The following is a 22407-nucleotide window of genomic DNA, read 5'->3' as shown; positions in this document are numbered from 1 at the left end:
AGAACCAAGAGTATACTCTGAGTACCAGTAGGTGTGGCCCAGAAAACAAAACAAATAAAAATTCAAAAAAAAAAAAAAAAGTCTTCTAACACTGTCTCAAAGGGTAAATAGATATGTAGCTTTCGGGGGTTTTTTGGGTTTTGTTTTACTTTTGGTTTTATTTTTTTGTTTTCATTTGTAGTGCTCAGGCTTACTCTGGCTCTGTTCTCAGGAATCACTCCTGGAAGGGCTCAGGGGACTATCTAGGGTGCAGGGGATTGAACCTGGGTCAGCTGCATTCAAGACTAATGCCTTACCCACTGTACTATCTCTGTGGCCCTAGAGATAGAGCTTTGTTAAATATAGCAGGATACCCCTCCACTAGTATTTTTTTATTTGCATTCTCACCAACAGTGTAGGAAAGTACTTGTTTTCCCTATGATCTAAGCAAAAGAATGCATTGGCAAGAGAATTTTTTTATAATAGAATCAATAAACACCTTATACCTATATGGTTTAATTTTTATTTCTTCTCTTGCATGAAGTTATAGTTTTGTGTTCATATTCTCTATCAAATTTTTGGTCTTCATTTTGGTTAGCTTCTGACAGTTCTCGGGGCACTATATGTGGTGATGGATATCAAACCCAGGTCAGCTGTGTGCAAGGTCAGCTGTGTGTACTATCTCTTCAAACTCAAAATTGTCCCTTTTGTGTTGCTATTCTAAATGAAATTTTACTCTGAACTTTATGGATTGATTTTATATTTTACTACCTTACCGAATTACTTTATTATTTGATTTAGTTGTATCATTGATTTCCTTGAGTTTTACAGCACATTATTTGTAAACCTCAAATATCATTATACCTCTTTTCCAGTTCCGTGTGTGTGTGTGTGTGTGTGTGTGTGTGTGTGTGTGTGTGTGTGGTGGGAACATAGGTCTCTGCAGCAGTGCTCAGGAGCCATGGGGCCACCCCCAGACTATTCTTGGCCAAGCTGACTAGTATTTCATATGAGTACCTAATGATGCAGTGATGTGAGGGCCCTGCAGTACTGGGGACCACCGGGGCCACTTCCTAGTGCTCAGAAAACATCAGGGCCATCCCAACAGTACTTGGAGACCTCCAGGATTACATACAGTGTTGCTGGGCTGAGGGAGAGCATGTGTTACCAGCCCATTCTTAGGCCACAATATGGTTTGGTTTGGTTTTTTGCCTACTTGCATTGGCTATTTTCTTTAGTACTAAATAGTAGCATTACTGGTGCCTGCTATGAACAAGGGATGACAGTGCTACAGTGCTACTAAATAGTACCAATGCGTTAGTGTAAAGTAGTAGCAGAGCATGTTTCCCATTTATTTATTGGTTTGGGGGCCACATCCAGCTGTGCTAAGGGCTTACTTCTGGCTCTGCACTCAGGGATCATTTCTGGAAGGGCTTAAGGGACCATCTCGATCAGACCCAGATACGCTGCATGCAAGGCAAGCACCTTACCCGCTATATTATTACTCTGGCTATATGTTTCTCCATTTTACAAGATAGATAAATGATAGAATTTGGAGTAGCTTATCTTAAAGTCACAAACGAATCCATGTGCAAGGTCATAATTGAATTTCAGATTTTCTTTTTAACCCCAAGAACTTTAATTGAGTTCATTGTCAGCCTTCCAATTCAGTATCTTCAAATATTTCATTAAAGTCAATAAGACGCTTTTGCAATTTCTAGCCACTCTCACATGTATTGGTTTGTTTTTTGTTTGTTTGTTTGTGGGAAGTAATACCCAGCAGTGCTCAGGACTTACTCCTAGCACTGTTTTCCAGGATCATTCCTGACAGGGCTTGAGGGACTATATTGGATGCCGAGGATCGAATCCAAGTTATCTATATTTTACTACCTTCCCAAATAGTGCAAGGCAGTACTGTCTCTCTGGCCCCTCTGAGGTGGATTGGAAAAATTCAATATACTTGAGATGTTTTAATCTAGCCATTACCCCAACAAGCATACATCATTTCTTATTCTCCCTTTTCTGTAGATTAGGATTAATTTGCCCCAGATTTAATCTAAATTATCTTTCATTCTTTAGGGTTTATTTACTTACAAGTATCAGAAGATTCATTACATTTCCTTGTCTGCTTTTCAGGAGCTCAGTTTGGAAATGGAAGATCAACAGGAGAACCTTGATACTCTGGAGCATCTGGTCACTGAACTAAACAACAGTGGCTTTGCACTGGACCTGTCCCAGCATCAGGAAAGGGTCCAGAATCTTAGAAAGAACTTCACAGAGCTGCAGAAGACAATCAAAGAAAGGTGCATTTTCACAAGAGTTGGGGCGTTAATTACTTTTTTTACTGATGAGTGACATCATTTTCTCCTCCTCTTTCACCAGAAAAGCTAGCATCAAGAACTCTGATGCATACATATCATACATAGGACAGTGCCTTCTTCAGGCACTCTGCCTAATCGATACTTTCTGGTTTTTCTATTACTCAGTAGTGATTTCTTTCTCAGTAATGAGGCTCTGTTCCCTTTCTTTTTCATTTTTTGAAGGGGGAGGGTTGGGGAACACACTCAGACATTAACTCCTGTTTCTCCAGTCAGAAATTACTCCTGGTGGTGCTCAGGAAACCATGTGGTATGCTGAGGATCGAACTGAGATCAATCACATACAAGGCAAACACTACCTGCTGTACTGTTGTTCCAGCCCTATTTTTTCCCTTTTTGTAGTCGAAAGCCCAGCTCACCTGAATCATATGGGAAAAAATAATTGAATCTACAACCTGGGTGTGGCTATAGGATTTTCTGTGTATGATTTTGAAATTAAGAGAAAACTTGGAGGAAATTTACTAGACATAATGAGAGATTATATTGACACTCACTCGGCTTGTTTTGACCTTACATTTAAGTGACTATTGAGGAGTGTCAGTATTCTTCTAAGACAAACATGAGACTAGGTGACAAAGGTGACTGCTTTCAGATCATTAGCTCACTATTAAAAGGCTATGATTTGGGAACCAGAGCTATAATACAATGGGTAGGGCACTTGTTTTGCACATGAATGACCTGAGTTCAATTCCCAGCTTCCCATATGGTACTGTGAGCTCACTAGGTCCCTTTAACCTAAATTCTCTGAGCCACATTTTCATCATTTTTTTTCTTTCTGGGTCACAACTGGCGATGCACAGGGGTTACTCCTGGCAGTTCTTGGGGGACCATATGGGATGCTGGGAATTGAACCCAGGTTGGACGCATCCAAGGCAAATGCCCTACCCCCTGTGCTATCACTCTAGCCGTTTATCATTATTCTTACTAAAATAATTATCATTTGAATTAGACCTTGAAAGAGTCAAATACCTAAAAAGTAACAATTGGACTTGAGATTTAAATACAGATTCTTTCCATTGTATCATCATACCTAAATATCATACTCCCTTCAATTTTTCTCATTTTCAACTTTAGCAAGGAGTAAGACTAAGACTTCTTTCCCTGGAAACATCCAAACGAGACCAATAGGTTTCTTAGTTTGATGCTTTACAACTATTTTTTGTAGTGGTTCAACCAAAGCTACTATCAAAAAGACTGTGAGAAGGAGTGGTCCTATTAGAGAACTATTTAAATAAATCCTAGCTTTAGTTAAAATTCTTTGCAAAACTTATCCTCGCAAGTAACAGAATGCCAGTAGTACAAGGTTTAAGGCACTTTTCTTGCCTGTGGCTGACCTGGATTGGTCCTTGGCATCACATAAGGTACTCCAAGCACTGCCAGGAGTTTTCTCTCAGCATTGAGCAAGGCTGGGTGTGGCATAAAATCCAATAAATAAATAAATAAATAAAAATAATTTTTAATGCCTTTGTTGATAGGGAGGAAGATGCATCATCTTGCCAGGAGCAATTGGATGAATTCCGGAAGCTGGTTAGGACCTTCCAGAAATGGCTGAAGGAAACAGAAGGCAGCATTCCACTTACAGAGACTTTCATGAGTACTAAAGAACTGGAAAAGCAGATCGAACACCTGAAGGTATGTGAACAAAAGAATCTCCAGGCATCAGGCAAGGCAGTAGTTTGGAAACTATGTCTGAAAATATATGAACTGATCATCTGTGGTAGAGTAGTGGTATGAGACATCCAGGCTGTTCATCTTCGTTCTAGACATTCTACTAGACATTCTCCTGCACTCTTCATGTGATTCCCACCTACCCATGCCCAGGTCCTGAGCACAAAATAGCTCTTATTTAGAAACCAAAATAAAAAAGATAATTTCAGAGTAATATCTGTCATCTGTTTCTTTGGCTGCCTCATGTGAAACAGGATTTATCTTGAGCAGATGAAGGGAGAACTGCTTTCACACTGAGTGCCAAGAACACCTGCTGTGGGGAATTCCTCGGGCAGAGGTTCCACAGAGGTTCCTTAGTGTTTCAAGAACATTCACAATACCACACAGTGAAAAAACAAAGAATGGAGCCAGAGAGATAGAGCAGAAAACTAGAACACAAGCTTTGCTCTCAGGAGCCCCAACATCTCATGGTTCTGAGCACTGCTGGGAGTGCCCACCATCCAAAAATAGCTTCACTTGCTAAGTAGTCAGGTCCAAATTTAGTAGTAGTTGTTCATATGACATCCAATAGATGGCACTATTTTTCCTTCAAATATTCTTAAGTACTTGTTAGCAAGTACATAATTTGGATGCCATGGCCCTTTTAGAGTTAAGAATTATTAATAAAATTCTTATTTTAAATGATTGAAATGATTGATCCCCAGCACTGCATGGTCCCCCAAGCACGGCTGGGAGCTACCAGATGTGAGTACAGATCTGGGAGTAGTAAGATTTTTTGGTTGGTTTGGTTTGTTGTTTTTTTGTTGTTGTTGTTGTTGGTTTTTGAATTAGCTAGGTATTCATGTCTGTATCTTTCTCATTGCTCTGCAACTCAAGGTCAAAACTTAAGATTTAAGATTCTCAGTGAAATTCATTGTAGAGGAAGGGACTGAAAGCTAGCATGGTATCTGTGCTTTGAAAACAGTTAAATCCAACTTTAGTGGCCCGTGGTCTTCATGTTTAGAGAAATGTAACCTGAGACTTCATCTTAAAGCAGCTGGCATTGTTTCCTAATGACTTTCTACTGTAGCTAGAGCTCTAACATCAAACCCAAGACAACTTTCCCCTGTAAATATGGAGAGTAGGAGAGATAGTATAGCTGGTAGTTACCCTTTTTTGCAACCAACCTGAATTCATCCTCAACACTGCCCATGGTCCTTGAGCAGCGCCAGGAATAATTCCCGAGCACAGAGCCAGGAATGATCCTGAGCATTGCCAGGTGTGGCCCTAAAACAAACAAAAGAAAATACAAATGATGTATTTCTCTACATCTCAATATCTAACCCCTCATTTTGCCTTCAGTGTACTGTTCCCTTTCAATTCTTTACATGCATGCTGTTCCCTTTGTCCACTTGGCAAGCAGTTATCTAAAAGATTTCCATCTACTCAGCATAGTTAAATGTATCTCCTCTTTTGCTCCTGAATATTCATATTCCTGTAGTAGCATTTGTAACATGCAATCAATAATCTCAGCTCTTTATGTTTTTTAGTTTTTGGTTTTTGGGCCACACCTGGTGATGCTCACGAGTTACTTTGGGCTCTGGACTCAGGAATCACTCCTGGCTTTGCTCAGAGATCCCAGGGATCAAATTGAGGTTGACTGTGTGCCAGGCAAAGTGCCCTGCCCAATATCTTATCACTTTGGCCTCTGAGAAAACTCTTTTTATTCCATTTGTTTGGTTTTCGGTCATGGCCAGGTGTGCTCAGGGCTTACCCCTGACTCTGTGCTCAGGGATCAGTCCTGGTAGGGTTCAGGGACCATATGTGGTACTGGGAATTAAACTCAGGTCGATTGTTTTTTTAGTTTTGTTGATTTTGTTTGGTCGGTTGGTTTAGGGGCCATACCTGGCTGTGCTCAGAGCTTACTTCTGGTGGGCTTGATTCTGGGGATCAAACTCAGGTTGGCCATGTGCAAGGCAAGCACTGTACTTACTGTGCTATCACTCCAGTCCACTAATTTCTTATTTTTTTTTAACTTTTTATTTTTAAGATCTGTGTCATAGTCCAATTTTGTATCCCCAGATTTGGGCATGATGCCTTGCTTATAATGAATGCTCTATATATTTTTGCTAAATGAATGAATATAAGGATATTCTGAATATTCCACTATATTTCCCACACTTTGACTCAGTTACACTTTTGAAATGACTACATATAGGAGAAATTTTTTTTTTTTTTTTTTGCTTTTTCGGTCACACCTGGCGATGCACAGGGATCACTCCTGGCTCTGCACTCAGGAATTACTCCTGGCGGTGCTCAGGGGACCATATGGAATGCTGGGAATCGAACCTGGGTTGGCTGCGTGCAAGGCAAATGCCCTACCTGCTATGCTATCACTCCAGCCCCAGGAGAATTCTTAATGATAATCAAAACTTGGGGGGAAGATGTTATAGAAAAACAGGTATCTCTATGTAGGAGATAAAAGTCTCCATGTGGTATATTTAGGTATTTTTTATCTTTTAACAGAGTCTTCTAGAAGATTGGACAAATAAGGGAACTTTGGTGGAAGAAATCAATTGCAAAGGCACTTCTTTAGAAAATCTCATCATGGAGATCACAGCGCCTGATTCCCAAGCTAAAACAGGTGAGTGTAAGCTCTTAATTATGTCATGAATATATATCATTTTTGGCTTTGACTTTTACTTAATGTCCCCTTATTTAATATATGTCAGAGTCAAGATTGGATATGCTAATAAAGGGATCCATGAAGTAGTCATCCCCTCAACTTGATATAAGAAAACACACACTCTCTCTGTATATATACACACACATATATGCATGTATATAATATAAAACTGCTCCATTTTATAAAATTCTTTCTAATGATGAAACAAGTGGAGCAACTAGTTGATCCACCTAGAAATTTCAAGTGAAAAAGGAATGACTAAAATAGAATTCCATCTTAAGGATTTTCTCTTTGAAATATGTGTGTAGGAGGAGTGGTGGGGAGAGGAGAGAGATAGCACATGGAGGTACATGGTTCAAATCCTCGGCACCACATCCATTCCCCTGAACTTGACTAGGGGTCACTCTGAGCATAGAACAAGGGAGAGCCCCTGAACACTGTGGGGTGTGGCCCCAAAGTGAGACAGAAACAAAAAGTGAAATATGTAAGTTGCTCTTTTTGTTGTTGTTGTTGTTGTTGTTTTTCTGCTGTCACACTGTTTATGGGTCACACCCAGCTGTGTTCAGGGAACCATGCAGTGCCATGCCAGTGATTAAGCCATGCCAAGTCTTGCTATATGCGAAACATGTGCTCTAGCTCTTGAACTGTCTCCTAGCCCTGTGCATCATCTTTACAATGGGATAGGCCCTGAAGAGAATAACTATGATAGTAGCATGATATATTATAGGAAAGGGTAGGTATTTAGGAATCAATATTGGTATTCCAGGAACACTTTGTCAAAGTGAATACAAAGATTATGGCCAGATATATGAATATTCTCTGACTACAAATTAAATCTTTTAAACAGAAAATGTTGATGCATGTACATATAATTTCTTATGTGGTAAGGGAAAAACTCACTTTTTTTTTCCTTCTGAGAATAACTACTTTTCCGCTGCTATCCTAAAGCTTAAACTTGGAACTACCCAGAGTTGATTTCAGGAAATTGGCTGTTCTTTTATTACAAACACATAAACCTCTAAGATAGTTATTTATTGGTTTGACTACATCAGGAGTTGGCACACTGTTTCAGAAAAGACCGTATTGTAAATATTTGGATTGTGGATCATATGGCTTTTGTCACGGTACACATTCTTGCCATTGTAGCACAAAAGCAGTCATAGACAATATATAAATGAATAGTTTATGGCAGAGTTCCAATGGAATTTTATGTATAGAAGTAGAGAGCCAGATTTGACTGGTCAAAATAGTTTTTTGACTCTGGACTAGATCAGAAATTTTTAAAACCTTTAAAGTACTAGAATATTTTTTTAAAAATAAGTCTATTATAAAACAATATTTTGCTCGCATAGATATCTCTTATAAGTAAACTTCTTGCATTCATTATGCTTTTATTACTGTTGTTGTTTGTTTTTTGGGCCATGTGTGCAAAGAATGGCCAAGTTCAAGGCAAGTGCCTTAACTTTTGTACTATCTCTCTGACCCTTGCATTTATTATCAAATGTGTCAGTGAGCATATTGAGACTAATTTGGTGAATATAAAAATTTGAAGAAGAGGATATTTGGATGACAGTTTTATCCTTGGATTCATTTCTCAATTTTATTTGGTTATATTATCACTGTATCACAGTCATTCTGTTGCTCATCAATTTGCTCAAGCGGGTACCAGTAATGTCTCCATTGTGAGACTTGTTACTGTTTTTGGCATATCAAATACACCATGGGTAGCTTGCCAGGCCTCATGTGGGCGAGATACTCTTGGTAGCTTGCCGGGCACTCCGAGAGGGGCGGAGTAATTGAACCCGGGTAAGCCGAGTACAAGGAAATGCCCTACCCACTGTGCTATCGCTCCTATTCCAAAAATATGATTCAACTAGATAAGTGTGGCAGATGACAAGAAATGTTTTGAAACGTTCACCTTATAGGTAGCATATTTTATATTTATATTTTATATCTCTTCATGAAGAAAAAAATCCTGAATTTTGGTGCCTAGGTGGGACATTCTTGTGGTGTCACATACATTACTTTTTCTTTTTTTTCCTATAAAGAGCAGGAAGTCTGAGCCCCTCCCAGACACACACACACACACACACACACACACAAACACACACTATCTATCCATTCCCCAAGGGTCACTGCACACTAACCTGTTCAGACAACCAAACCATCTGTCAGCGCTGCAGGTTCTGAGGGAACCACTAGGTTCACACACAGACCAAGGGCTCTAAGACCTCCCTGAGCCTCAACAGTGCAGTCTAAAGCTTGCCTCGGCAAAATGACAAATTGCATAGCAAAAGCCTTTCAGCCTTTTGTGAGTATTCAGAAACAACAGTACTATCATATCATCTGTTCTCAGAAACCACGCTTATATTGCCTCTCTGCATCCTCACTATTTTTCTAGTCTTCCATGTGTGAACCTGAGTCCTTGAGTGCGGTCCTTGAGGTGCTTTGGGGGTTGCTCTACTCTGCTACCACTCCCCACTGCACATAAAAGGTCTTTACCTACTCAGTTCATTGGCCGAGGGCAAAAAATTGAGAAAATATTTACTTGAGTGTTGATTTAATTTCTTTTGTTTATGGTGTAATTATTGCAGCTTGTCACTTGATAATTAAAATTGAAAAGGCAAAAGATCTCTTTGGAGAGGAGAAAGGGAAATCAAGTACCTCTAAAGAAAAGCTTCAGTAGCTAGGAACTCCTAGCCCTGTCCCAGAAAGAACTTGATCACCATTGTGTTACATCTGGTCACATAATTATAGGAAAAATTGATCTGTTTTGTTTTTTCTAAAGACACTAATATGCGGGGCTGGAACAATAGTCCAGTGGGGAGGGCATTTGTCTTGCTTGCGGCAGACCCAGGTTAGATTCCCAGCATTCCATATGGTTTCCCAAGCACCACCAGGAGTAATTGCTGAGTACAGAGCCAGAAGTAACCCCTGTGTATCATTGGGTGTGACACCCCCAAAAAAGAGAGAGACTAATATGCTATCTCATATCAGGCCAAGTAATAGACCCTTTCAACTTGATAAAACAAGGTAACTATAGCCAGTTCGCAGAAAAATTGAATGGAAAGTTTTGCTTGGCAACCTTACTTGATCCAGGCTTTAAAATTCATTCAAAGCCAAGTTTTTAAAAAGCTTTAAGAAGAATTGAGGTACTTTTGAGGCAATGGAAGGAAATCAATAGAGAATAAAATTAACTATCATCATTCTTTTTGGTTTTTCATTTTTGGAGCTTAGGTGACACATCTGCAATCAGTTTTACATTTATAATCTTGTTTACAGTCACTGCACCTTCACCCCCAGCCCCAAGTGCTTGAGACCTTCCCCTACTGTCCAGGTGTCACTTAGTCCACTCTTACTCCCCACAACCCTTCACCTGCTCAGGAATCTGTTTTACTCCTTTATTTTTCTTTTGTGCTTTTTCTTTGGGCTGGAGTGATAGCATAGTGGGTAGGGCATTTGCCTTTGATTCTTTTCTCCCTCTCGGAGAGCCCGACAAGCTACTGAGAGTATCCCGCCTGCACGTCAGAGCCTGACAAGCTACCCATGGCATATTCGATATGCCAAAAACAGTAACAAGTCTCACAATGGTGATGTTACTGGTGCTCGCTCGAGCAAATCGATGAACAATTGGACGACAGTGCTACAGTGCACCTTACAGGGGCTGGAGAGAAAGCATTGTGGATCAGGTGCTTATTTTGCATGTAGCTGACCTCGGTTCAGTCCCTGGCACCACATGTTTCCCAGGGCACAACCAGATATAATCCCTAAGCACAGAGCCAGGAGAAAGCCCTAATTACAGCCAAGTGTAGCCCTACCCCCACAAACCCCCCCCAAAAGAAAGGTTCACTTAACAGCCTCAGAATTGTCTTTAATTAAGTTGAACTTGAAGCTTGAAAGAGATGTAATACAAGATTTTTTTTCACAAAATGAAATCGTCAAGAATATTTAATGAGAGTTCACTTTTTTGTATTTTTTCCTTTTTTAAAAAAAAAGGTAGTAAATGTTTAATGCCAGGGATTAGTCTACTACATGCAAGCATACACAATTTGCTGCTAAACCACATTTCCAATCCTCATAGTTTTTTTTTCTCAAAAATAAAAAACACCTAACATTGGTATTGAGGACAGAGATCTATAATTTGACATCATAAACTGAACTATCAAGAATTCTGTGCTGAGGACCTTGGGCACTTTGAGGGGGGAGGGTGTGTGTGTGTGTGTGTGTGTGTGTGTGTGTGTGTGTGTGTGTGTGTGTGTAGTGGTGTGCATTAACTTCTTACATTGATATTATAAACATTAATCTTATTGTTACCATGTTACCTAAACTAATTAAAAAAAAATCCTGATAAGAGCCTGCCCTAGGTAGATGGGCTTCCATCTTTTTGCCATTTTATTTAATTTGCTAAAATGCTTTTCTTTGTAATGAGGAAACATGTATAGGCTTAAGAATATTATAAAGTGCTAGTGAGAAACCATAATTTTTATAATTAGTGACTCTCAAAAAGAAGTTTAGGGGTCAGAGACAAAAATATAAGAAAAGAAGGCGCTTGTCTTGCATGCAGCTAGCCTGGATTTGATCACCAGCATCACATATAGTCCCCTGAGCTCTGCCAGGAGTAATCACTGAGCACAGACCCTGGAGTTAGCACTGAGCACAACTGGATAGCACCTCCACCCCCCCACAAAAAAAAATCATAATAATAAGAGGTTTAAATATATGCATAAAAGTAGACAAACTACTTAGTCTCCCTTAAAAAGAAGCATAATTTAATTCAGATGTAATATGGGTATAATATCTAATGGATTCAGATGTAATATTCAGCATGATTTAGCATGTATGTTTTATTGTCAATCTAAGTTAGAAATATATTCTTTGGAAGGTACCTGATGGTAGTCAGGGACTACTCCTGGTTCTGTGCTTAGGAATGAGCAGTACTTAGGGACAGTATGCAGCTCCAGGGTTGACCTGGGGTTGAACAAGAGCCTTATTCCCCATACTATCTCTGTAGCCCTAGAAATATGTTCTTTCTCTTTTTTTTCTTTTTTTTTTTTTTTGGTGGGGGAGGGAGAGTTGTGCGCCCAGCAATGCTCGGGGGTTACTTCTGGCTCTACACTCAGGAATTATTCCTGGTGGTGCTTGAAGGACCATAGGAGATGCCGGGGATCTATCTAAATAAAACTATGAGGGCTTTGCTTTGCATGCCACTGAACTCAGGTCAGCGGCATGCAAAGCAGATACCCTACCAGCTGTACCATAGCTCCAGCCCCCTAGAAATAATATTCTTTTTTTTTTTTTTTTTTTGGTTTTTGGGTCACACCCGGCGATGCACAGGGGTTACTCCTAGCTCTGCACTCAGGAATTACTCCTGGCGGTGCTCAGGGGACCATATGGGATGCTGGGATTTGAACCCGGGTCAACCGCGTGCAAGGCAAACGCCCTACCTGCTATGCTATCACTCCAGCCCCCAGAAATAACATTCTTAATATTAAGTTTAAGTCAAGCATTTATAGAGTCCCTCAAGCACTTCTTTAGGATGTTTGAGAATCAGTTTGAAAATCATTAACCTGGATGGTCTCAAAGTTTTCTTCTAACTCTAAAAAATCATAACTATAACAGTCCCTTGTATTTGTGTAGCTTTTTGTTTTATAAAGTGCTTTCACATGCATTGCCTTGCCCCAGTAACCTCTCCTCAGTTGACAGGATACATAGTATTGTCATTAGACCCTATGAAAGATACACATGAAGTCCATTCAGATTAGGCTCACATATCAGGTTAGTGATAGTCTTAGGGAGGACTGTCTCCTAATTACTAATGGAATTTCTTTTGGCTGTTACTACCCTTCAGTGAAATATGATCTGTTTAATAATTTATTTATTTTTAGGTTTTGTTTTTAGCTACATCTGGCAATGCTCAGATGTTACTCTTGAGCTCTGCACTCAGGAATCACCCTTGGCAGTGCTCAGGGATGCTGAGGATCAAACCCATGTGGCCATGTGGAAGGCCAGTGTCCTGCCCACTGTACTATCTCTCTGGTCCTATGCTTAATCATTTTTTTAAAAGTATATTTATTTAGGTTTGGGGACTGCTCCTGTCAAGGTGTTTAGGAGCCTCTCCTCAGTGCTCAGGACACCTTGTGGAGCTGAGGGTTTAGGTCAGGCCTGCCTGAAAACAAAGCTCGTGCTCAACCTGAGCCATTTCACCTGCTTTGGTCCATTTGTTCATGAAAATACAATAATGTTAATATTTCAACATTTTATGTTACTGTTTTAATACAGCCTGAGGCATGACTTTTTTCCACAATGAAATTAGTGCACATGAAAATTTTACCATTCTCTAATAAAGAAGGGAACACTAAGAAAATGATGGCTGGAGGAATCAGTCGGGATGGGAGATGTGTGCCTAAAGTAGATAATGGACCAAACATGATGACCTCTCAGTGTCTGTGTTGCAAGTCATAATGCCCAGAAGTAGAAAGAGAGAGTATGGGGAATATTGTCTGCCATGGAGGCAGGGGGAGGATAGGAAAGGGGGGTATACCGAGGATATTGGTGGTGGGGAATAGCACTGATGGAGGGATGGGTATTTGATCATTGTGTGATTGTAACCCAAACATGAAAGCTTGTAACTATCTCACGGTGATTCAATTGAAAAAAAAAAATTGAGGGGCTGGAGCAATAGAACAGTGGGTACGGCGTTTGCCTTGTACTCGGCCGACCTGGGCTTGATTCCCAGCATCCCATACGGTCCCCCAAGCACTGCCAGGAGTAATTCCTGAGTGCCTGAGCCAGGAGTAGCCCCTGTGCATCGCCAGGTGTGACCCAAAAAGAAAAAAAATAGAGGGGGCTGGACTCATAGTATAGCAAATATGGCACTTGCCTTGCATGTGACCAACCCGGGTTAGATCCCCTTCATCCCATATGATCCCCTGAGACCACCAGGAGTGATATCTGAGCACAGAACCACTAGTAAGCATTGAGCACAACTGTGTATGGCCCCTAAACCAAAAAATAATAATAAAATAAAAAACTTTTTAAATAGAACCAAACCTTGCTCGGATGCAGTTACGCCTTACATTACGGAATACATTTCCCCTTTCATGTGTTGGTCCTGGGTTCAATCCCCAGTGCTGCAAAAGTGGGGGAAAAACAAAATAGAACCAAAGTGCTAAAAGCAGAGTTATGGGGATATTTATGAGCCAGCTTTATTGAAACTTAGAATTACTGTTTTCTAGTGGGGAAAGTGCAGCATAGAGGCATGAAAGAAAAGGCATGGACATCTTCCTTTTGAAACAATAAGAAGGGCTTGTTTTAATGACTTTATTAAAAGTGTGCTTCTTTTTATATCCTTGATGATACTTTGTTCGGTTTTATTATAATGAAGGACATTCATGTTATTATTGAACTTTTTTTGCTTTATTATAAGTTCTCTTTCCAAAGTATAGTAGATACCATTCCTAAAGACTTAATAATTTTACCAATAATTGCTTCACAAAATTATGACAGGGTCCAAATAATTCCTGTTGAAATTTCAAAAAATGAATTTGAATTTCTTTTCTCTAGAGAGGATTAGGAATCATTACTGCTAAGGAGCTAAAACACCTCAACTGACACTTTGTTGCCTGGTGGCTAAAATGATTGTCTCTCTCCATGAGTATGTTGTCTTGTGTTGTGTTAACTTCTTAATACCTGAGCTTAAAGTGAGTGCCAAAAAATAATTGCAGTGCCTGTTTGTATTCCTAACACGTTTGTCTTGCCCTGTTTGTCTCTGTCCTTCTGCTCAGGTTCCATACTGCCCTCTGTAGGAAGCTCTGTAGGCAGTGTAAACGGATACCACACCTGCAAAGGTGAGATGCCATTTCAAAAGTGCCTCTTCGTTGGGTGTGTTAGGACACTATTCGTGTTAACTTTCTTCTGTGTATGTTTTCATATGTACAGAAAGTCACTTCCAGCATGGGTGGCAGGGTGAAAATCTGGGGAGAAGAGTGACTCTGCTTTCTAGCTGTAAGCTAAACAGTTTGCAACCAGTGAGATGAAACATGAAGAAAATATGCTGGTCTGCTAATTAAGATTTACAAGAAGATATCTGAAAGGAAATAAAGACATATCTTTGAATTTTAAAGAACCTGTACTAGAGGTAGTCTAGTCTAGCCCTCAGCCTCCCAGTCAACTATATTCTTTGTAGTTTGGAAGAAGGATAAGAATGCCTCAGAATTTTCATAGCTTTCATTTTTGCTTTTCCCATTCCCATGTTGACTTAGTATTTTATTTAGAAATGTGAGTATTTAATGCCAAAATTAAAAAGTAGGTTAAAGAGAACTCTTCCTTTGTAAATGAAAACAAGAACTTTATGTGATTTAGCAAAAAAAATAACCTCTAGTTCACTAGAAGAAATAAGCTTAAGTGCTTAAGCCCGGTGAGTAATTTAGTAGTGAGGAACCAGTGGATCTGCTTGAAAAGCACATTCCAATCTGATTTCTGTTTTTGTGCTACTAGATCTGACGGAGATCCAGTGTGACATGTCAGATGTAAACTTGAAATATGAGAAACTGGGGGGAGTACTTCGGGAGCACCAGGAAGGCCTTCAGTCTGTCCTTAGCAGAATGGAGGAAGTTCAGAAGGAGGCAAGCTCAGTGCTACAGTGGCTGGAATCAAAAGAAGAAGTCCTGAAAGCCATGGATGCCTCTTCATCTCCAACCAAGACAGAAACAGTGAAAGTCCAAGCTGAATCTAACAAGGTACTGTGTTTGTAGTCACTGCATCCCAAACATTAAGAGAAGACTGTTTTGCTCTTCCCACCTCAGCCAGCCCTGGGACACAAGAATGTGACATGACCAGTCATCGAGACCATGATGAGTAGCATGTTTAACTTTCAAATACTTAATATCCCTAAACAATCCTAAATAATTTTCTTACCTATGAAATTAGAAATTATAAACCAGGTCCAGAAATAAACCAGACCTGTTTACAGATAGAGAATAGTGCTCCTCAGAACATTAGCTCATTATGAATGGGATCTTATTTTCTATATGATACTTTAAGTCATATCATTTTCATTGGTGCCAGAAAGAAAGTTCAACAGACTGAGCATAGACTTTGCATACAGAAGGGTCAGGCTTTACCCCTAGCCCTGTTGGTCATCTAAACTCAAACCCTAACAGATAGTGTACCAAAACAACACTAACAACACATTCTCATCTTTCTCACTCTTGAGGAGATCTAAATAATGTGATTGCAGGTTATTCTTAAGATTGCCATGTAGGGCCAGGGCAGAGGCTCAGTGATTGCACTCGTGCCTTAAATTTGTGAGACTTGGCCAGGGATGTGACTCTGAGGTAGAGTATTTACCTTGCCTGTGTGAGACCCTGGGTTCGATTCCCAGAACTGCAACAAAAATCAAAGCAAAAAAGATTGGTACATAGAACTAGGAAAAATATAAAAATAAATAACTTCACATAGAAAATCCTGTAAAAATTTTTCACCAGCAATTTTTAGATTCAAGTTGAGCATAGTTTGTCCCACTCCTCTGGCTACTTAAGCCTCCTCATCATTATCATCATCATCATCATCATCATCATCATCATCATCATCATCATCATGTCTTGACATTTTTAACGGATAGGGTTTAGTGATTCTTTCTTTCTACTAATTTTTGTATATAAAAAAAATTTAGACCCTGACATGTGGATTGTTTTTAAATGCCAGTTTTCTACCTAGCATATAACATGTGTGAAGCAACTGTGCTCCTACTGAGGCACAACACTTTTTGTTTGTTTTTGTTTTGGGGCCACACCTGGTGATGCTCAGGGGTTACTTCTGGCTCTGCACTCAAGGATCACTCCTGGTGGTACCCAGGGGACCACATGGGATGCTGGAATTGAACCCAGGCCAGCTGAGTCAGCCACATGCACAGCAAATACGCTGTGTGCTGTACTCTCTGTGTGCTCTCCAGCCCCACAATGCTGTTTTTCGATTAATTTTTGCTTTTGTTTTTAGGATCTACCTCCTAGTGCTCAGGGGTTATACCTGGGTGTTGCTTTTGGGACGATACTGTGCCAGGCATCAAATCTAGGGCCCTTGTTTGCTAAAAAGCATGCACTCTAGCCCATTCAACTCTTTTTCCAGCCCCATAGCTTTTACTTTAAAGGAAAAATTGAAACAGATAGGTTAAGCATCATAAAAATTGCAAAACAGTTGGGTCAGCAAGTTAATACAGGGATTAAGGCTCTAGGCCTCACATGCTGCAAAAACCATTTAGTCCCCAGAACTGCATATGTAACTCCCACTGCTAGGAGTGACCCCTGAGCACAGATCCAGAAGTAGCCCCCGGGCACTACCAGGTGTGGCTCAGCCCCTCTCTCTCATCCCTCCCCGCAAAAAATCACATTGAATCAGAGGTAGATTCTGTAGTTCTACCCAGTCTTCTGTGATTTCCTCCACACACAGTTTTGTTTTCTGCCTTAAAAATCTTACAAAAGGTTCAATGTTTTCTCCTAGGCCTTTCTGGCTGAATTGGAACAGAATTCTCCAAAAATCCAAAAAGTGAAAGAAGCTCTGGCTGGGTTACTGATGACATACCCTAACTCAAAAGAAGCTGAAAGCTGGAAGAAAATGCAAGAGGAACTCAGTAAGTTATCTCAGGAATTTTTCAGACTTAATTGCTTGTCTTCAAAGCAAATAGTGAATTTTAGTATAACCTATAGAGCAGAAATTATTCTTAGGTAATTTTCATAAGTAAGCAAGAGTTTGAGAGTGGAGGGGAGGGGAGGGGAGGGGAGGGGAGGGGAGGGGAGGGGAGGGAAGAGAGAATCTACCTAGAGTATCAGAAGTTTGGCTTTCCTAGGTAAGAGGAAGTGACAGTCTTTGGGCTTGAAGAGATAGTACAGGAAGAAGTCAAGCACTTGTCCTCCTTGTAGCCAAACCTGGTTAAGTCCCCAGCGTTGCATATGGTCCTCTGAGCACCAGTAATAAAAAACCATCCCCCCAATTTTTTTTTTTTTTGGTTTTTGGGTCACATCCGGCGATGCACAGGGGTTACTCCTGGCTCTTCACTCAGGAATTACCCCTGGCGGTGCTCAGGGGACCATATGGGATGCTGGGATTAGAACCCGGGTCGGCCACGTGCAAGGCAAACGCCCTACCCGCTGTGCTATCGCTCCAGCCCCCCCAAAATATTTTTAAGTCATATATGTAATACTGAGAACACTGGGGGCCGGAGCGATAGCACAGCGGGTAGAGCGTTTGCCTTGCACGCGGCCGACCCGGGTTCGATTCCCCGGCATCCCATATGGTCCCCCAAGCACTGCCAGGAGTAATTTCTGAGTGCAAAGCCAGGAGTAACCCCTGAGCATTGCTGGGTGTGACCCAAAAAGCAAAAGAAAAATAATAATAATAATACTGAGAACACCGATGATAAAAATGAAAAAAAAAGAAAAAAGGGACTAGAGAGATAATACATACAGTAGGGTGTGCACCTTACATACGGCCCACACAAATTCAATTCCTGGCACCCTATATGGTCTCCTGAGGCATTCCAGATATGACTCAAAAACCAAAAAAAAAAAAAACGTAAAGGAAAAAGGGGGAGATAATCTAAATATTCAAAGGAATTAGATAAAGATGCTGCATTTATAACATTGTACTGTACATTATATCATGAGTATTGGTATAAAAAACTCTTGGTACAAAGAATGTAATAGTATAGTAAATAATATAGTAAATTTTACTTATTTTTATTTATTTATTTTGGTTTTTGGGGCCATACCTGGCAGTGCTCAGGGCTTACTGGCAAGTGCCCTACTTGTATGGAGAGATACAATATTATCTCTCCAACCCCCAGTGTAGCAAGTTTTAAAACAGGCTAAAATTATATTTATACATATATAATAAGATTTTATATACACTCATGTATGTGTGAATATATGAAGTTTATTAGAATTTTATCGTACTTTGTAACTGTATTCAAGATATATAAGTTTTACTTTAGCTAAAATTAAATGGGGACTATTTTTAACTTAAATGTTTTTATGGTGCCGCAGGGGTCATTTCCTGTCGTTTATAAGGAACATATTTCAGGGACTGGGACAGTGACTGACAAGAGTAAAGGATATATTTCCTCATTTTCTTTCTTCAGATTCCCGATGGGAAAGGGCCACTGAGGTGACGATGGCTCGGCAAAAGAAGCTAGAGGAATCTGCAAGTCATCTGGCCTGTTTCCAGGCTGCAGAATCCCAGCTCCGGCCCTGGCTGGTAGAGAAGGAACTAATGATGGGTGTGCTGGGGCCCTTGTCTATTGACCCCAACATGCTGAATGCACAAAAACAGCAAGTCCAGGTGAGCTATATAGTGATACCAGGGATTTTGCCTGCAAAGCACATGCTGCAATCCTTTGAGCCATCTCCTTCACCCGTCTTCTCTGTTTTGGAGGCTTGGTCTCAGTCCTGTACAGTTACAACAGTCTCCTAGTAGGTCTGTCCCCACTGAGTTATCAAATTCCTTAAATCCTTTACCTGAATATATGAAAATACTTCAGTGACTCTTGGCTGCCTGTTGAACAAAGTCCAAATACCTACTAGATACAGTATGTAAGACTTTTCAGAGTCTAGTTCTAGTTGAACTTGTTAGTCTTTCCAGTTCTTTTCCCATATACCAGAAATCTACCCATACCAGATCATTCATTTTTTTCTAGAAAGGTCACACTTACATATCTTTGTGCCTTCAACTAGATCCCTCCCCTAAATGCTACTTATTCTTTGCTCACTTAGAGGACTACATATTCTTATTTGTGAAGTATTTCCAGATTTCCTTCTTATACTGTTATCATCCCCCAGAATTAGTTGCCCTTACTCCTTGTTTTCACACAAAACAAATTAACAAATTTTACGTTCACATCATTGTTGGATCACTTTTTCTTTTGTTATATTTTATTGCTGTTCATTGTTTATATATATTATTTCCTGAGGTAATGTCTTGCTTATTTTTCTACAATGTAAGTACTTTGCTTAAATTATTTAATTCTTACAGTAGCCAAGGTAAATACTTTCTTTTTTAAATTAATTAATTAATTTTAAGGTAAGTACTTTCCTGTGTTCATTTTACTTATGAGGATGCAGAGATTTGGAGAATCTTTCAAATGTTACCAAAGAGGCCCAAGCAATAGTACAGTGGGTAGGGCGCTTGTCTTGTACACAGCTAAACTGGGTTCAATCCCCAAGCACCACCAGCAGTAATTCTTAAGTACAGAGCCAGGAGTATGCCCTGAACACTGCGGGGTGTGACCTGAAAAAGGTGGGTGGGCCAGAGAGATAGTACAGTGAGTAGGGTGCTTGCATGGAATATGGCTGACCCGAGTTCAATCCCTGGCATCCCATACAGTCCCCCAAGACTACCAAGAGCAATTCCTGAGCACAGAACCAGGTGAAACCCCTGGGCCTTTCTGGGTGTGGCCCCAGAATAACAACAAAAATATTGCCTAAGGTTGAAAACAGAGCAGTACAATAGCAGGTAGAGCACTTGCCTTGCACCTGACCTAGGCAGATTTAATCCCTGGAACCCCATGTTGTTCCCCCATACCTGCCAGAAATGATCCCTGAGTGTCGAGCCAGGAGTAAGTCCTAAACACAGTTGGATGTGGCACAAAGACACAAAACAAATTATAAAATTTACCTAAAGTTTAAATAGCTAGTGAATGATAGAGCCAGGATTTGAACTGAAGCAATTTAACTTCACAATCTATAATCATAACCTCTTTGGTGAATAAAGCTGAAGCTAGAAAGTAATGAGAAGACATGCTGTTTTCTTTAAGGAAGCTTATGATCTAATTGTGCTGTCTTATCTAGATTATATATACTGTTGGGATACTGAGAAAGAGACTAAGAAAAAGAGGTATTGAGAGTGGATGACTGTCCCTGGGACCCAGGAACCCAAACTCACATTAAGAGTTGGATAGTACAGTGGGTAGGGTACTTACCTTGCATGTGGCTGGCCTAGTTTCAATCCCGGGCACCTCATATGGTCCCCCAATCCCCTCAGGAGTAATCCTTGAGTGCAGAGTTCAGAGTAAATCCCAAGCACCTCCAGCTGTGGCTTCAAAACAAACAAACAAACAAACAAAAACAAACGGATTTGGATTATGCCTGGCAAAGTTAATGACTATCCATAGAGAAACAAACATTGATTACCCAAGCAGAGCCCATGTAACTAATGTTGAAACAGAAAAAGACAAATAGGTAAATGGAATAAAATAGACACTGTCAGTATCCTTCCAAAGTAACTTTTTATTAAGCAGTTGTTACAAGTGATAAAGCACTTTCCAGTAGCCTGGTTCTTGGAGTATTCAGTTTATTTTCTAAAGGCACTTCTTGGCATAATCCAAAATCAGTTTTTGTTTTTATACTGTTCTTAAATCTGTCATTTTCACTCAAAACATCTCGATGGCATTTCTTTTACAGTTTATGCTGAAGGAATTTGAAACACGCAGGCAACAGCATGAGCAGCTTAACGAGGCAGCTCAGGGCATCCTGGTAGGCCCTGGAGAGGTCTCTCCATCCACTAGCCAAGTACAGAAAGAACTCGAGAGCATCAATCAAAAGTGGATTGAGCTAACAGACAAACTCAATTCCCGTTCAAACCAAATTGACCAAGCTATTGTGAAAAGCACCCAGTATCAGGAATTGCTCCAGGACTTATCAGAGAAGGTGAAAGCAGTTGGGCAGCGACTTGGAGGCCAGTCAGCCATCAGCACCCAACCTGAGGCCATAAAACAGCAATTGGAAGAAACAAGTGAGATTCGATCTGATGTGGAGCAATTACAACATGAGATCAAGGAGGCACAGACACTCTGTGATGAGCTCTCAGAGCTTATTGGTGAGCAGTACCTCAAGGATGAGCTGAAGAAGCGTTTGGAGACAGTTGCCCTGCCTCTTCAAGGTTTAGAAGACCTTGCAGGTAAGTTAGAGTGAGGAGCCATTCCTGCCATTACTAGTGACAAAACCAAATTCAAAAGGGGTGTATTAGTGGTAGTTCCAGGAATCTAGAGTGACTCTAAGTAGTTCTTAAACTCAGCACAATATTACCCTACCTCTTATGCAGCCACAGTGAGAACTATCATCACACCTTGAACCAGCAATGTGTGAGGCTTTACATTAACCTAAAGATGAAAGTGTTAATATAAAGTTAGCCAATGGATAGTGATTCATATTCATGGGTGTACTTGTAGGTGGAGTTACAAATACATTTTCATTGATACTTAATTTCTTCATACCACACATATAGACATACCATATATGCAAAATAAAAACATGTTCTAGATGCCCATAAAAATTTTCTTTCTAATTGATTTACTCTTCAGGCCAAAGGGATAGTAGCCCAAGTGGATAAGGTGTTTGCATTGCGTGTGTCATCTGACCCTGGATCGATCTCTGCCACCACATATGGTTCCCTGAACAGTGCCAGGAGTGATTCCTGAGCACAGAGAAAAGAGTAAGCACTAAGCACCATCAGGTGTAGCCCAAAAGCCAAACATAATTTTTTTTTAAAAAAAGTCCTTATTCAGGGCCAGAGAAATAGTACAGGTGTTTAGGCACCTTGCCTTGCATCTCACCAACCCTATTTGAATCCCTGGAACCACACATAATTCCCCTGCCCAACACCACCAAAGGGTCACTCCTCAGTACAGAACCAGAAAAAATCTGGTGAGCACCACAAGCCTTGACTGTC

At 40.3% G+C, this 22407-nt stretch overlaps 1 protein-coding gene across 21 annotated transcripts in view; it reads left to right on the top strand.

Annotated features, from left to right (window-relative positions):
• Positions 1-22407, top strand: part of MACF1 (microtubule actin crosslinking factor 1) — a 411553-nt gene that overhangs the window by 283151 nt on the left and 105995 nt on the right. For 18 of the 21 annotated variants that reach the window (XM_055137709.1, XM_055137708.1, XM_055137706.1 and 15 more), the window contains 8 exons: positions 2116-2282; positions 3833-3989; positions 6531-6648; positions 14475-14537; positions 15187-15428; positions 17188-17317; positions 18824-19023; positions 21141-21636. In XM_055137709.1, coding sequence (XP_054993684.1) covers positions 2116-2282; positions 3833-3989; positions 6531-6648; positions 14475-14537; positions 15187-15428; positions 17188-17317; positions 18824-19023; positions 21141-21636 — 1573 coding nt within the window. The remainder of the gene's footprint in view (positions 1-2115; positions 2283-3832; positions 3990-6530; positions 6649-14474; positions 14538-15186; positions 15429-17187; positions 17318-18823; positions 19024-21140; positions 21637-22407) is intronic. The other 3 variants (XM_055137717.1, XM_055137714.1, XM_055137700.1) reach the window with 1 other exon arrangement.

This window comes from Sorex araneus, chromosome 5, assembly GCF_027595985.1.
Source record: "Sorex araneus isolate mSorAra2 chromosome 5, mSorAra2.pri, whole genome shotgun sequence".
Lineage (NCBI taxonomy): Eukaryota > Metazoa > Chordata > Mammalia > Eulipotyphla > Soricidae > Sorex > Sorex araneus.
The sequence above is the reverse complement of the archived record's forward strand: the minus strand, read 5'-3'. Positions and strand labels throughout refer to the sequence as shown.